The 13,293-nt window shown below is 49.1% G+C and overlaps 6 protein-coding genes across 6 annotated transcripts; 4 read left to right on the top strand and 2 right to left on the bottom strand.

Moving 5' to 3' along the window:
• Nucleotides 1-4: 4 nt before the first annotated feature.
• Nucleotides 5-1,305, bottom strand: CDC14 (cell division control protein 14; the record flags this gene model as incomplete). Its single annotated transcript, XM_064894927.1, has 2 exons — nt 5-1,064; nt 1,112-1,305. 2 exons carry the CDS (start codon nt 1,303-1,305, stop codon nt 5-7), a joined length of 1,254 nt encoding a protein of 417 aa, XP_064757614.1.
• Nucleotides 1,306-3,654: 2,349 nt separating this feature from the next.
• LTR64_000541 (uncharacterized protein) lies at nt 3,655-4,842 on the top strand (the record flags this gene model as incomplete). The annotated part of the gene is made up of 1 exon (XM_064894926.1): nt 3,655-4,842. The coding sequence occupies one exon, from the start codon at nt 3,655-3,657 to the stop codon at nt 4,840-4,842; it is 1,188 nt and encodes a 395-aa protein (XP_064757613.1).
• Nucleotides 4,843-5,856: 1,014 nt separating this feature from the next.
• On the top strand, nt 5,857-6,798 carry LTR64_000540 (uncharacterized protein; the record flags this gene model as incomplete). The annotated part of the gene is made up of 2 exons (XM_064894925.1): nt 5,857-6,363; nt 6,427-6,798. The coding sequence occupies 2 exons, from the start codon at nt 5,857-5,859 to the stop codon at nt 6,796-6,798; spliced, it is 879 nt and encodes a 292-aa protein (XP_064757612.1).
• A 347-nt stretch (nt 6,799-7,145) lies between these two features.
• On the bottom strand, nt 7,146-9,074 carry EXO70 (exocyst complex component exo70; the record flags this gene model as incomplete). The annotated part of the gene is made up of 1 exon (XM_064894924.1): nt 7,146-9,074. The coding sequence occupies one exon, from the start codon at nt 9,072-9,074 to the stop codon at nt 7,146-7,148; it is 1,929 nt and encodes a 642-aa protein (XP_064757611.1).
• Nucleotides 9,075-9,490: 416 nt separating this feature from the next.
• LTR64_000538 (uncharacterized protein) lies at nt 9,491-11,972 on the top strand (the record flags this gene model as incomplete). Its single annotated transcript, XM_064894923.1, has 2 exons — nt 9,491-10,804; nt 10,854-11,972. 2 exons carry the CDS (start codon nt 9,491-9,493, stop codon nt 11,970-11,972), a joined length of 2,433 nt encoding a protein of 810 aa, XP_064757610.1.
• A 185-nt stretch (nt 11,973-12,157) lies between these two features.
• On the top strand, nt 12,158-13,259 carry LTR64_000537 (uncharacterized protein; the record flags this gene model as incomplete). Its single annotated transcript, XM_064894922.1, has 3 exons — nt 12,158-12,185; nt 12,310-12,735; nt 12,787-13,259. The coding sequence occupies 3 exons, from the start codon at nt 12,158-12,160 to the stop codon at nt 13,257-13,259; spliced, it is 927 nt and encodes a 308-aa protein (XP_064757609.1).
• Nucleotides 13,260-13,293: the final 34 nt, after the last annotated feature.

Raw genomic sequence — 13,293 nt, 5'->3', positions numbered from 1 at the left:
AACACTATACTTCCCGCGCACCCCTGACACTGGCCACCCGCCCTGAGGTTTTGCGAATCTTCGACTTCTCTTCACCCCCGCTACGCCTGCTCGGGCTGCGAGTTTTGGTAACGCGAACCGGTGAGGCTGGGGCAGGAGCATCGTCCTCGAATATGCTGACCGTTTCGGTAGTGGTGGTAATGGTGTGAGAGACACTGCGCCGAGGACTGCCACCGATGTTGCCAGAAGCCGATCTCGCATAAGGATGATTTCTGGCATCCATCCTGGCGTACTTCCGCGGCTGACCAGGTGTTGGCGCAGGCAGGTTTTCATCCTGGTAGTGAGAAGTCTGCACGTCGTTACCGTCAATCTCACCCAAGGCCGCTCTCACCGCACTCGACTTATTAGGTGGAGTAGCAACCTGTCCAGTGCTGGTGTGTCGCATGGGTGTCTTGGCTGTCATCTTGACAGGCGTGGATGGCCTAGCAAGCTCGAGCTTAGCCTTGAGCTGATCCTCAATGTACCATTCTCTGAATTGACCTTGGTTGAGATGTAGCCAATGCTGCTGTGGACCAACAACCATACCCGGTCGCATGAATCGCATGTAAGCAATGACCTCGTTGGCAGTGAAGCCGAAGCGGTAGATGAGATAAGCTCCAATTAGACATCCTGTTCGACCTAGACCTGCCTTGCAATGAACTGCAATTCCCTTCTTTTTCTGAATCATGTTGTGAGCGAGCCTAATGAATTTCTTGACGACAGGCAGAGCTGGGCAGGTGCCATCCTCAAAGATCATATCAATGTGCTGAATGCCCAGAGCTGTGAAGTACGTGGGGCAGTAGAGCTCTGAATTCAGCCTGACTACCAAGCCAATGTCTCTTTCCACGAAGTGTGTCAATACGTTCTTGAAGGGCTGAGAGATATCCGCCGATGGAATCTCTGCGACGCAAGAAGGCAGGTTCGAATATTCAGAGGATGTGATGGGAATGGGAGCGATCTGGTGCGATTGTGGTGAAGCAAAGGCCAGGAAATCAGGTGACACCCAGTTGAAGTCGCCTTGGTCTACTCTTTCAAATCGTTCATAGCTTCAGAAAGTCAGTATACACGTTGCAGCATGTAAAGAAGCTCTTACTCTTCCAGATTGAAGCTCTTAAGCTCGCAAAGCCCTTGCTCCTTGGCTCTCCACACACCGTAAACGACGTCTTGAATGCTCAACATGAAGTCGGCTTGACTGTAACCCGCATCTCTGAACGGCATGTATGGTGGATCAGCTTGAGCGATGGGAGCTAGAGCTAGATGGGGCGGCCAAGCTTGAATCATGACCATGTAGCAGGCTACAAGACAGGCAGCATTTGCCCTGCTCCTCGAATCTGCTCTACTCCAGAAGACGACAGCTCGGTCATTGTTCGCTGGATCGCCAAGAATTTCGTGGAAGATGACGGCAAATCTGTACAGATGACCAATATGCAGTGGGCCGAAGTCTGCATGGAAGGCATTGTACAGCAGGGTATCGTCGATTGTGAAGTAGACTGGCTGGGGTCTCGAGGTTTCTACGGCAGTTGGCCCTCTTGCAGCTCGGGATGACTTTTTTTGTGGCGATTTGCGAGTCTCTGTGGGATACGGGAAGGGAGTATTCTCGTTCGGGGCGTGCGTGTATGAGGCGAGGTATAGTCTGTTCTCGATGTATTCGATCACTGAAAAGCGGTGTAAGCGGCGCCATTGACGTCTTGGTGGGATTTTGTCATACCTTGACCATAGCTGGTCGAGTGAGATATTGACGGCGCCATACGACCTAATAACGATCCCGGATCAAAAATGCAATGCGATGCGACAGCGAACGAATGATGCTGAGGGTAAGAGGTGGCCTGCGATGCTGGAAAGAAGATGGTCTGGTTCTGAGATGGGTAGAAGTAGCAATATGTGTGCATTAGCCGGGCTCCAGGAGATCCGTTTCGTGCTGTTTGGGCGGAAACGTCTATCACCACAGCAACGCTCCTTCCTTGTGGCCCTTTTGGGGTTCCTTCCTCCACGACCGGGCTCCACACAACAGCCACGCACAGCAACCAGGCCAGTACTCCTGCATCGTCCTATCGATTATCCATCTGCCTACGACATCATCCCGCTTTCTGTCCATCGTTGCTCGAGCTACTGATCGCTGTTCTGCTACAGCCTTGGGTGTGCAGTCTCAGCTTTCAAAATAGAGCTTGACCAAAATGACTTCTGCCACTGACGATGATTTTCCGTGTTCGCTGTATGCTATGCTTTTCGCGCTGCCCTTGCTTCGTTGTCTCTGGCCAATCTCCTCTGACCGGGCCATAGTATTATTGACGTCCCCCTTCCTGATAACAGATTCGCCTCCACAGCCCTCCGAGCCCTGCAAGTCGACGCCGAGCTGTCTCCTCTTGTACGACGACAATTTACACTAGCCAGCAATACTGGTAGCGACGAACAATCAGTTTTGAGAACTGAATACAAAGCCACGACCAACCGCATGCTGCGTGTTGCTGTCAATGGCTTCATGGAATCACTTCAAGTTGTCTTGCAGGTTATGGAGGAACTGGACGTTGATGTATTGGCCGCCAACAGGACGTGAAAACATTAGCTTGATCAGCTTTGGGTTATTCTACCACTTTTGAATGGAACAATGTCATAATCACTTCAAATTTAAGCAACCAGCGAAACGGAATCGCGCATTCATAGGACATCCAGGAATAGGTCGTTCGTCTTTGGAAGAGCCAGGCACGCCTGAGTATGCATTACAATTACCGCGACTACCTGGCAGACCACAACACTGGTTTGTAACGCCTGTTCTGAAAGATATGCTGGCAGCGCTGCAGATACCCCAGCTGAAGGTTGGTAAGATTAAAATTGCAGTTGAAGCTGCAGCTGCAGGTAGCTACTGTCAAGCGATATTGCATTGGCGATGTGCTTTATCGCAGCTTGTGCTACCACGAAATAGCATGCGAGATGAAGCTGCCTCTATACTGCAAGTACCTAAAGCCTGCTAGGTGGTAGCGCAGCCACATGTACATAAGATTTCGACACCACGATGGCAAGCGTCCGTACAGTAATCTGTACTTCAGCTGAAACAAATCGCTGCGTGGGCTGTACTTGATTGCACGAAGATCAATCGTACTGTTGCTCAAAGAACAACCCTACGACACTCTGCTTTGAGCTCCGTTGTCGCACCTGCCTAGCCAAATCTTGCATGCCTCCCTGCCATATCCTCTCATCTAAATTGCACCTATCCCATGAATTAGCAGTTCTGATGGGATTCAGACGAAGACCTTTTTTCTTCTACGAGAGGCACAGCGAAAGTGGTTAGATAAATATGCGATTTTGGGCAGAAAACCAGTAGATGTGTCGAGCTTGCCTCAGCACATGTTTTATCACAAGCGCCTGTGATTACGACGTCGGTCGTTCCACGGCAAGAACAATCTTCCTTCTTCTCTTCCGAGAGGTATCGACACTGCCGTCTCTCCATCTTCGCTCAGCTGTAGGTATCGAAGTCACTTTGTTCACCCTATTCGTGGTCGAGACGGCTTACCTGCAAGTAATAGAGATTTGCAACTACCCATTAACTCACCACGAGCAGCTATTGACATACTGAAGCCTAGAAGCCTAGAAGCCACTGATTGACATCTCGTTGTCTTTTTTCGCAGCTAGAGCAATAGCATGTCGACCACAACCGCAAAACAGCCTGCCAAGGTCGTCATGCCATCTGTGCTGCCAAAGAATAGAGAAGAGAAACCTTGGTACATGTATATTACCTTGGATCTTGTTCTCGGAATCTTGTCTCGGAGCATATTTCATCCTGCCATAGTGCTAATCTTCTGGCTTTGTCTTGCTGCTGTGCCACCTCACCACCACAGACATCCACTGGGCAACCCGACACTCTATTACGCCTCTTTTCTCCTGTTCGTTCGGTTCCTCTTGCTGATGAATCATCGCATAGCATATGGCTCGCCTCGCAAGGTGGATTGGAACAAGGAAGTCGTGGTCATCACTGGGGGCGGTACTGGACTGGGCCGGACCATTACTGAACTGCTGCTCATCAAACATCGAGGTGTCAAAGTCGCAGTCATTGACGTAAAGGACCCTGATGAATCACAACGAGCTTGGATGAAGAGTGACAGTGAGTTCCAAGGTCGTTTCTCATGGCAATGTATAGACGTTCGTAACAATGCCGCTATGAAGATTGTTGCTGGGCGGATCAAGGAAGAGCTTGGTACTCCTACTATTTTGATCAATAATGCTGCAATGGCAGTGAACGGTCTCGCCTTAGTGGCTTCTGGGTATGATGCAGCTTTGAGCAGCCAACAAGCAGAGCGCACTATCCTCACCAATACCGTTGGCACTTTCAACGCCTTGTCTGCGATGCTGGGAGATTTGACCCGAGCTGCTGAGAACGGTAATGGTGCAACAGTCGTTATCATTTCGTCCCTACTGGCGCACTTGTCGCCTGCCCGCCTGTCAGACTATGCAGCCTCCAAAGCAGCATTGTCCTCGATCCACAGAACCCTTACTGCAGAAGTCGCAGCTAATCCTGACAAACAGATTCAAGACAAGGTCAAGACTGTGCTGGTTGAGCCTGGTCAGATACACACACAATTGTTCGCAGACATCACTAAGGTACCATGGTACGCCAACTTCTTCGGACCTATCCTGGAGGTACACGAGGTTGCGAAAGCTATCGTAATGCAGCTGGAGACCGGAGACAGTGGTGTGATACGTATGCCCTTTTACAGCAAATGTATGCCAATATACGATGTGATGCCAGCAAGTATACAGAAGTTTATGAGGTGGTTTAGTGGAATTGACTCGGCAATTGTGACCGCTAAGCGACAAAGTCGGATCACCTAAGTGCCAAACTACGATTCAACGAAAGAAATATCTCAACACTTGCGTATGTGCCGAGCGAGTGGGGCATTTGAAGCACGCACAGTCTGGATGAAGCAATGCCGGGAACAAGATTTCAGCAAAACGTGTCACTTTCAGCAAATTGACCTCTATCCAGCCTCATCAGCGATATGAAAAGCAAGTGGTGATAAGAGGTTATAGTGGCAAGAAAAGAAAATGTGCTCAACAATAAAAGGACTTGAGTTGTTGACAAGAACACACTGACAAGCAGGTGTGGCTCAAGTAGTAGGGTGCTGGACTGACATTAATTCATATCAGTTTGCGAAAGATCTTCCTTCGGGAGGCAGCTCGAGGATTCACCACCTCTTAGAGGGCTAATCAACAATAACTTGAAGCACAACACGAATCTCGAAACCGGTCCTTTTCCCTAAGACTTCAAAAAGCCCGACAAAAGAGGCGTCTTAGGTTTTTGGATTTTGGTCGCCAGTTCGAGTCTGAGGCAAGGGGGATGCTAACTCCAGGAATAAGAACTAGTGATACAGCCTCGCCAGATTGCGAAACATTATTTTGGTCGGCTGGCTCGTTTCAGCTTGCGCAAGAGGGTCAGTGAAATTCTGGAGAGGACATAAATAACAACATTAAAGTGGGTGTTCACCTCATACGTGGATCAGGTCTCACGGTATCGACTTTCGGTGTGGATAATCGTTTTGCGCTTTCGATTTTGGCATAGTTGTTTATGCTCCACCATCACTCGAGCTTGATATCCCGCACCACACGCTTACGACCTTTTGCAACGATCTTTCGCCTCGTCGACAATTCAAAGCAGTTCGTTCGATAGAATCGCTTTGAAGCCCGATGACTTCGTCTTACCTCCTAAGTTTATGTTGCAATTTCTACAAGAGCTGTTGGCGCTTGTTATGGCGTTCTGTACGTCACCATCTTCACTGCAAGCTATGACGTCACGCGTTCATCTCATATCGAGGTGTACCTTTGGTATCTTTACACCTGCACGAAAAGATGCACACATCTCCCGAAGGTTTCCAATCGTCAAGAGACATGCCGCCTGCAAAACGCCTCAAAACGTCACCGTCTGACACGACGAAGTCGCCAGTGTCAGTGAAAAGTCAACAGCTGGACCAAACACCAAGATCTATTTCAGCTTCTCATGAAGATGAGTCAAAGTCGAAAGCTAGCTACGAAGATGACTTTGATCCAGCTCTGCTCGACGAGGAAGAAGTCCCAAATATAGCTCAAGGCATACCTGCACCACAGCCGAACCCGCGCCCAGCGAATATAGGAGGCTACAACGCTCTAAAATCATTCAATGGCCAGATGTACTCCGGCATGGCCGTAGGCGGATCACACACCTGGAACTACGACCCAGGAATTTGGCGAGAGACCAAGACCGAGCCAGACCTATGGAAGATCGACTACGAGACGAAGAAGCGACGCGCAAAGAACGCGCCAACAGGGAGTGGTGCTTCAGTAGGGACGGAATATCACTGGCTTGTCGTAGCGCATCAGGTAAGTAACCACCAACATCGAAGATCTTTCATACATCAACCTGACAAACGTTCTCCCAAATAGTATGTCAAGAAAATAGACGCCAACACCTATGAAACACATCTTGTAGGCTCCAAATACAAGCTCGCACACAAAGGTGCGGGTAGTAATTCCTGGTCAATCAACACAGTCAAGGCACAGAGGGAGCATGAGATTGAGCTTCTCGAGGACGCGAAACGTCGCGTTCAGGGTCTTCCGCCTGTTTTGTCTGGAGAGAAAGTTAAAGCTGCTAGTCGTGAGAAGGGACAGCAGAAACTCGATAGTTTGTTTGTGAAGTCTCCGAATAAGAAGGAAAAGTCTGTTGATAGCGGACAGAAGAGGAAGAGGGAGGAAGTGAGCGATGAGGTGAAGGAGAATACGAATATGAATATTTCTGTAGGTGGTGATGAAGGATAAGTTTTATGGATAAATATCGGCAGGATCTTGTTCGCCTGTTCAATGTAAAAATAGTTTATTAATTTTAGCCCAAGTTCTGCAAATTAAAGCGAAACCAAACTCCAAGTATCGTCAAGATCGCTATCAGGTCTATCACCAGGATTGTACACAGATCTTCTGACACTCAGCTTCCTATCAGCCTTTTGCTCCTGTGCGGCAAATACCAGACTCCGCGACCGTCCCAACCCAAGTAGTCGAGGACCTCCTCGTAACGCCTGTATCCAGTAACTCCGACCCAATTCGGACCCATTTGGCTCGCTGCTATCCAGAAACTCATTACGATCTCCAACATCATGATCAAATCCATCCTACAGACTTGCAATCACAGTCGCAAGCTCCGCCTTCGAATACTTGACCGTCTTGCCCTTCCCCTTATCCAGCTCATGATACCTATCCCAGAACCTGCCGTACAACGGCTCAATCGTCGACTGGACTTCCCGCTGTAATATAGCCCGGACCTCCCTCTCCATGGCAAACGATTTATGTCGCGCCACCTGCTCATCGAACGAGGTATTGAAAGAGCGGAACTTCTCTTTGATCTTGTCTTTGTCCTTTGACCCGAGGGATTTGATGATTGCTTGGCTGTCGAGGGCGGATTGGCTGCCTGAGAGGGGACGGGAGGCGGTCGTGTTGATTGTGTCGAGGAGGTGGGCGGAGGGTTCGCGCCAGGCGGTCAGGTACAAGTTTGAGGCGGTTTTGCGTTGGGAGTCGAGGCGGGAGGAGGAGAGGTAGGGTTGGACTTCGGGGTTGGAGTTTATTGTTGTTGAAAGGACGGCGATGCTGTTGAGGATGAAGACTGCTTGGAGGGGTTTTGTTCTGTGGAGGGTTTGTGAGCGGGTGGTTAGGGTGGTTAGGAGGAGGTCTATGAGGTCGCCCAGGTAGTTTGATAGGATGGCTGGGTTGCTGTCTGATGGGTCTGCTAGATTGAGTGTGGAGGATTGAGGAGTGGTGTTGCTACCTGCACCGAGGGAGTTGGCGGATACGTTACTGGGTGCGTTGTTTCGCCAGCCACCGTCTCCGATGCTTGTTAATAGATGTATCAAAGGTTTGTCGAATTGGCAGAGTGTAAGGATACGAGCGGCGGTTTCGTGGACGAGTGGGATTGTATTACCATCTGGTGGAAGGGTGGTAGTTGTCTCGGCTTGAGTCCTGGTTCGCGAAAGTATCTCGGTCAAAGATGAGCGCGCAGTATCCCTGACAGGTCTGAGCATTTCAGAGATCTGTAGTCGTAGTTGACCTGTCTGTTTTTCAATACGATAGGAAAGCGGTGTGATTATATCAATGATCTCGTAGGCAAGAAAGCAGTCGGTAAGTATACGCGAACGTATGATGCCGTTCAGTTCAGATAAAGTCTTGTTCAAGTCATTGAGACACTTGGAACAAGTGGCTGCGAAAACACGCCCGACAGTTTCGCCTTTGAAAATTCTTGTAATGTTCGCATATTCAGCCAAGAACATATTCTCGAGACACTGCGAGTAGGTGCTAATGGCATTAGTGCCACGCTTGTAGACAGTTGGATCATTCGGTGCCCTCTTTGCAGTGCTTATAGAGGCGGTAGCAAGATTCTGTAGACTTTGGTGCAGGTATTCTCCTCTAAGTTCCACATAGATCTTCACGCCTTGATCCTCATCGCGTTGTCCCAGCTTTGCTGACTGAACGCTTGCAGATACGATAGCGTTAGCAACTTCGCTGAGATAGGTCGTCTTTTCATTGCTCAAAGTTGGGAAATTTAGGCTTTTGGTCAGAAAATGCAAAGGCTCTATCGAATTTTCTCCATCTGCCAATGACGATCGATATAGCTCCAGTAGCTGATTGACACCAGTTGATAAAAGTCCATGGAACTCAGATATGGTTTGCTGGTTTGATCTCAAGTTCGAGGCTGTCAGGTCGGAAAGTGCTCTGTCAACCCTTTTCAGAGCACCCAAGTATTGGTTAAGACCTGAGTTCCTAGGGCCAGCACGAATGATATTCTCCTCCCTTCCTTTGGCGTCCAGTGGTTTTCGCAGCTTTTCGATCTGCTCGTTCACCCTGTCTATATTTCGGCTCGTAACTTGGAGCTGTTGAGTGTTATTATAGATAGGTCCGATAGCGTCTTTGACGATCTTCCCGCTTGCATCGAGGCGCGTGAGACTTGCTCCGATACGTTTGGTCAAATCTTTGGTCTTGGTCAACGAGGCAAGTAGAACTTGTACCTCAGCGCTTTCCTCTGCAAAAGCAGCATTCTTCTGTGGTGCCATCGTGGTTTGTAGCGATCCGAACGAACGTCTAACCAAAGGATCCGAGAACGATCATCATAAATTCATATTGTCTAAAAGATGGATTGTGCAAAGAGGACAATTTGCGACCAATATGAATATCGAGGACCTGATGGAGCAAGGAGCCTTCAAGATGACCTGAGGCATCAACCACTGCTGCATCCATGCCTAGCATAAGTTCGGGTTGTTTCAATGGATGTGCTAGGGTCTCCACGTGTTGCTAATCTCAGGAACGCGCCTGCTTAACTCGCCAAACGTCACCGACATGTGCTTTCTTGTTACGGAGAAGTTTCCCAACTGAATCCCAGTTTGACCAAGGTAGTGGCCAGCTTTTGCGCAACAAATATCTATGGCTCTACCATTGAAACGCCAATCTCAGATGCAGCGCTCTCCTCATCATGAGCGCTGCCCACCTATTGCGCTCTAAGATTCTGCGATATACCACCCTAGCAGGCGTCTGTGGTGGTTCTGCTTGGCTTCTTCTACCGAGACGAGTCGCAACCTTGCATGACAGCGGATCGAGTCAGGCATGGCCATCCACCGACGCAGCTCTGATCGGACACGCTCGGCGAGTGCAAAATCACTTTGCTAGCACTCAACCACAGCAGGCGCAGCAGCACTCCAAGAAGGATGATGCCGAGACTATCGATCATGCAACGAATGCTGAGACATATTCCGCTGCCTTTGAGGACGATGACGAGAATTCGTGGATGCAGTTCTCGCGCAATCTGGATGTTGTGTTGGACGGTATCAAACGCATAGAATGGGCTGGCTTAGGGGACAAGATTACAGAGCTGGTTTTACCCACCTGGGCCAAACATCTACCCGAAAGCATTCAGAAATTAAACTCCGAACTGTCGCTGAAGGAGGGAAGTTTGGCAAATGAAATATGGCAAGAAGCCCATGATCCCTCGATCAATCCCGAGGTCTTGTGGAACGCTAGAGTAAGAGTGGGAAATACTTTGAGCAACGAGGAACTCAGGTTCAGGAAGCGCCGGAAGGAGTACATGGTTGAGCATTTCAAGAAATACATGGACATCAAAGAAGATGTTCATCCTGACGACATTCCGACCATAGCAATTTGTGGCAGTGGTGGAGGACTTCGCGCCCTCGTAGCTGGTACCAGCTCATATCTTTGCACACAAGAGGCTGGCCTATTTGATTGCTGCACATATACTGCCGGAGTCAGTGGTAGCTGTTGGTTGCAGACCCTGTTCTTTTCCTCTGTTGGGAAGCAAAGTCATGCAGTTATGCTCAACCATATCAAGTCTCGTATAGGCACTCATATCGCCTTTCCTCCACCAGCACTAAAATTGTTAACAAGCGCACCAACAAGCAAATTCATCCTGAGTGGGTTCATAGAGAAATTAAAGGGCGACCCTGGGGCTTCATTTGGGCTCGTCGACGCGTACAGTCTACTGCTTGCTGCACGCCTGATGGTACCGAAAGGGGACTTGGATGTTCAAGCCAAAGACCTAAAGCTATCGAACCAATCAGCCTATCTCAAGGATGGAGCTTATCCCATGCCCATATACACCGTCGTGAGACACGAGATCCCTATCGAAGAGGAGGTTGCCGCAGAAAATCCAGCAACCCCAACCGACCGTGCAAAAGCAGTTGCTAGAGCAAAGAGAGAAGCATGGTTTCAGTGGATCGAGCTGCATCCATGGGAAGTCTTCTGTGAAGAGTTTGGAGCAGGAATCCCAACTTGGGTAAGAAGTTTCGTAGAATTTCGATGCATGCCTATGCTAATATTTACAGAGCTTGGGGCGGCCATTTGAAGGTGGCCAGAATAAGATTCTTGAGACAGGTGTTGCACTGCCTGAAATTCGACAGAGCTTGTTACTTGGTATATATGGATCTGCTTTCTGCGCCACACTTGCACATTATTACAAGGAAGTCAAGCCTATCCTTTCTGGTCTTGTAGGCTTTGGTCAGCTAGACAGTCTTCTTGAAGAGAAGAACCAGGACTTGGTCAAGATCCATCCAATTGATCCTGCTACAATTCCAAACTTCGTGTACGGAATGGAAGGCCGATTGCCGGAAACATGCCCAGAATCCGTGTTCAAATCAGATCATCTACAAGTCATGGACGCAGGCATGAGCAACAATCTACCCATTTATCCTCTCCTACGACCTGGTCGAGATGTGGACGTCCTCGTTGCCTTCGATGCCTCTGCTGATATAAAGAAAGAGAACTGGCTCTCTGTCGTTGATGGGTATGCGAAGCAAAGAGGCATTAAGAGCTGGCCTGTTGGTACAGGTTGGCCAAAGCAATCGTTGAAACCTCAGGAGAACGCTGAAGAGTTCGAAGAAGCTCAGATCTCATCACCACAGGAGGCTGCGAAGAAGTTTTCTCAGATTCGTGGCGGTGCCACGGAAGCTCAAAAGCAAGCGCAAGCGCAGGCTGTGGATGCCAACGAGCCGGATTCTCATGCTCGAAGAGGAGAGCAGGGGGAGCTTGGGCACTGTAGCATTTGGATTGGTACCAAGCAAGAGCGAGACTCAGGTGACGAGCCACCTCCATCGAAGCGCTTGTCGTGGGAAGATGCCGACGATTCTAGTTTCCAGCTCATGGAACCTAATGCAACAATGGCAGTGGTATATTTCCCACTCTTGCCGAACAAGAAAGTGGCAGGCGTTGATCCTGATCAAACAGACTATCTTAGTACCTGGAATTTTATCTATACACCAGAGCAAATCGATAAAGTGGTGGAGTTGGCAAGGACGAATTTCAAAGAAGGAGAGGAGGCCACAAAGAGAACCATTCGAGCTGTCTATGAACGAAAAAAGGCCTCCAGGCTCCAGCTCGAAGACCAGAGCAAGCTTAGGTCACTGAGAAAGAAGTTGAAGCATGATGCAGATATGTTTCGTGGCTGATATATTGGCAGGCTGAGACTTTGGTTTGACAAACATCTAAATCTAGAAACAAGTTACCATCACTGCACACCTTCACCTTTGCTACGTGTCCCGTTCGTGTAATTGTGTAATTGCATGTATCGTTCTCCTCACGAACACTAGTAATTCAAGTTTTCTAGATCTTGACCAGCCTGAGAAACACGGACATGACATTTCCAAGCAACTATAGCCATGGTGAGTTCCAGTTTCGGTTCATTATCGGCCCGACAGCGTTCCTTCCTTTAGAGAGCACGTCTGTAGCGCAAGCACTCATTTACTACTAGTAATACAATATTGTCAATGAGCTGACACAATACAGCCTCGAGCCATAAGAGCAATGCGTCCCGCGTTGCTGTCAATCCGCCTCAACCGAGTCCAACCCTCTTATCATTGACCTCGCGACCACTACCACCGTTACCGCTTGGAGAAGGACAAGAGGTCATGGCTGCTAACAACAGCAGTGCATTCCCTCCTCTGGACAATCCAACGAGTCCAATAGGCCGTGCCTCGATCCCAGGCTCGCAGGTCAACGGAAATGGCAACAACTATGCCAACAACTATATACCTCCCCTGCCAGTGGGTCATCAACAAGACCTAGCTTTCTTATATCAACAGATACAAGAATTGAGCGGCATCCTGCAAAACAACAGGGAGCGCGTCAATGATGTGACGAGATCCGCAGAAGAAGTCGCCCGGCGTGCTAACATGGCCAATGGCCATAGCAGTGAAGATTCTTCAGCCAACCGTAAGAGAGTAATATACCACCAGGCTATACCTTTACTGACTAAACATACAGTCGCGAAAATCAGAGAACTTGAAAGAGAACTTGCAAAATCCAATAAAATCATAGAGCTCTACAAGCACGAGCAGAAAGAGAACACCGCGCTTATTGGACAGTACGAGCAGGGCTTGTGGCAGGCCACGGACCAGATTCGAGTTTACACGAACAAATCCGAGGACCGGTTTATCGCTCAGAGAGAACACTACAATGACCTACTGCAACAAGAAAAGGACGAACACTTGCAGACACGACTTGAACGAGACCATTGGCAGCAGCAGACTCTACGAGTATGTGAGATGATCCGAAAGGCGTACCGCTTGCGGGTTGATGAATGGTGTGACGAATATCGCACAGTCGTCGGTCTACAGTCTGAAGTGAGGTGCTATCGAAGAGTACTAGGCATGCCGCCTGAAAAGCCCGAGGAAGAGACTGGCTGGCCCTATCTGAAAGACGCGCCATTTGACGATCAGGACGGCAATACACGATAACCTTTGCCTGTTGGGGCTATATGGATGTTATTAC

The sequence above is a fragment of the Lithohypha guttulata genome (genome assembly GCF_036872675.1).
Source record: "Lithohypha guttulata strain CCFEE 5908 chromosome Unknown scaffold_1, whole genome shotgun sequence".
Classification (NCBI taxonomy): Eukaryota; Fungi; Ascomycota; class Eurotiomycetes; order Chaetothyriales; family Trichomeriaceae; genus Lithohypha; species Lithohypha guttulata.
Note: the sequence above shows the minus strand (reverse complement) of the source record. Positions and strands in the feature narration are given on the sequence as shown.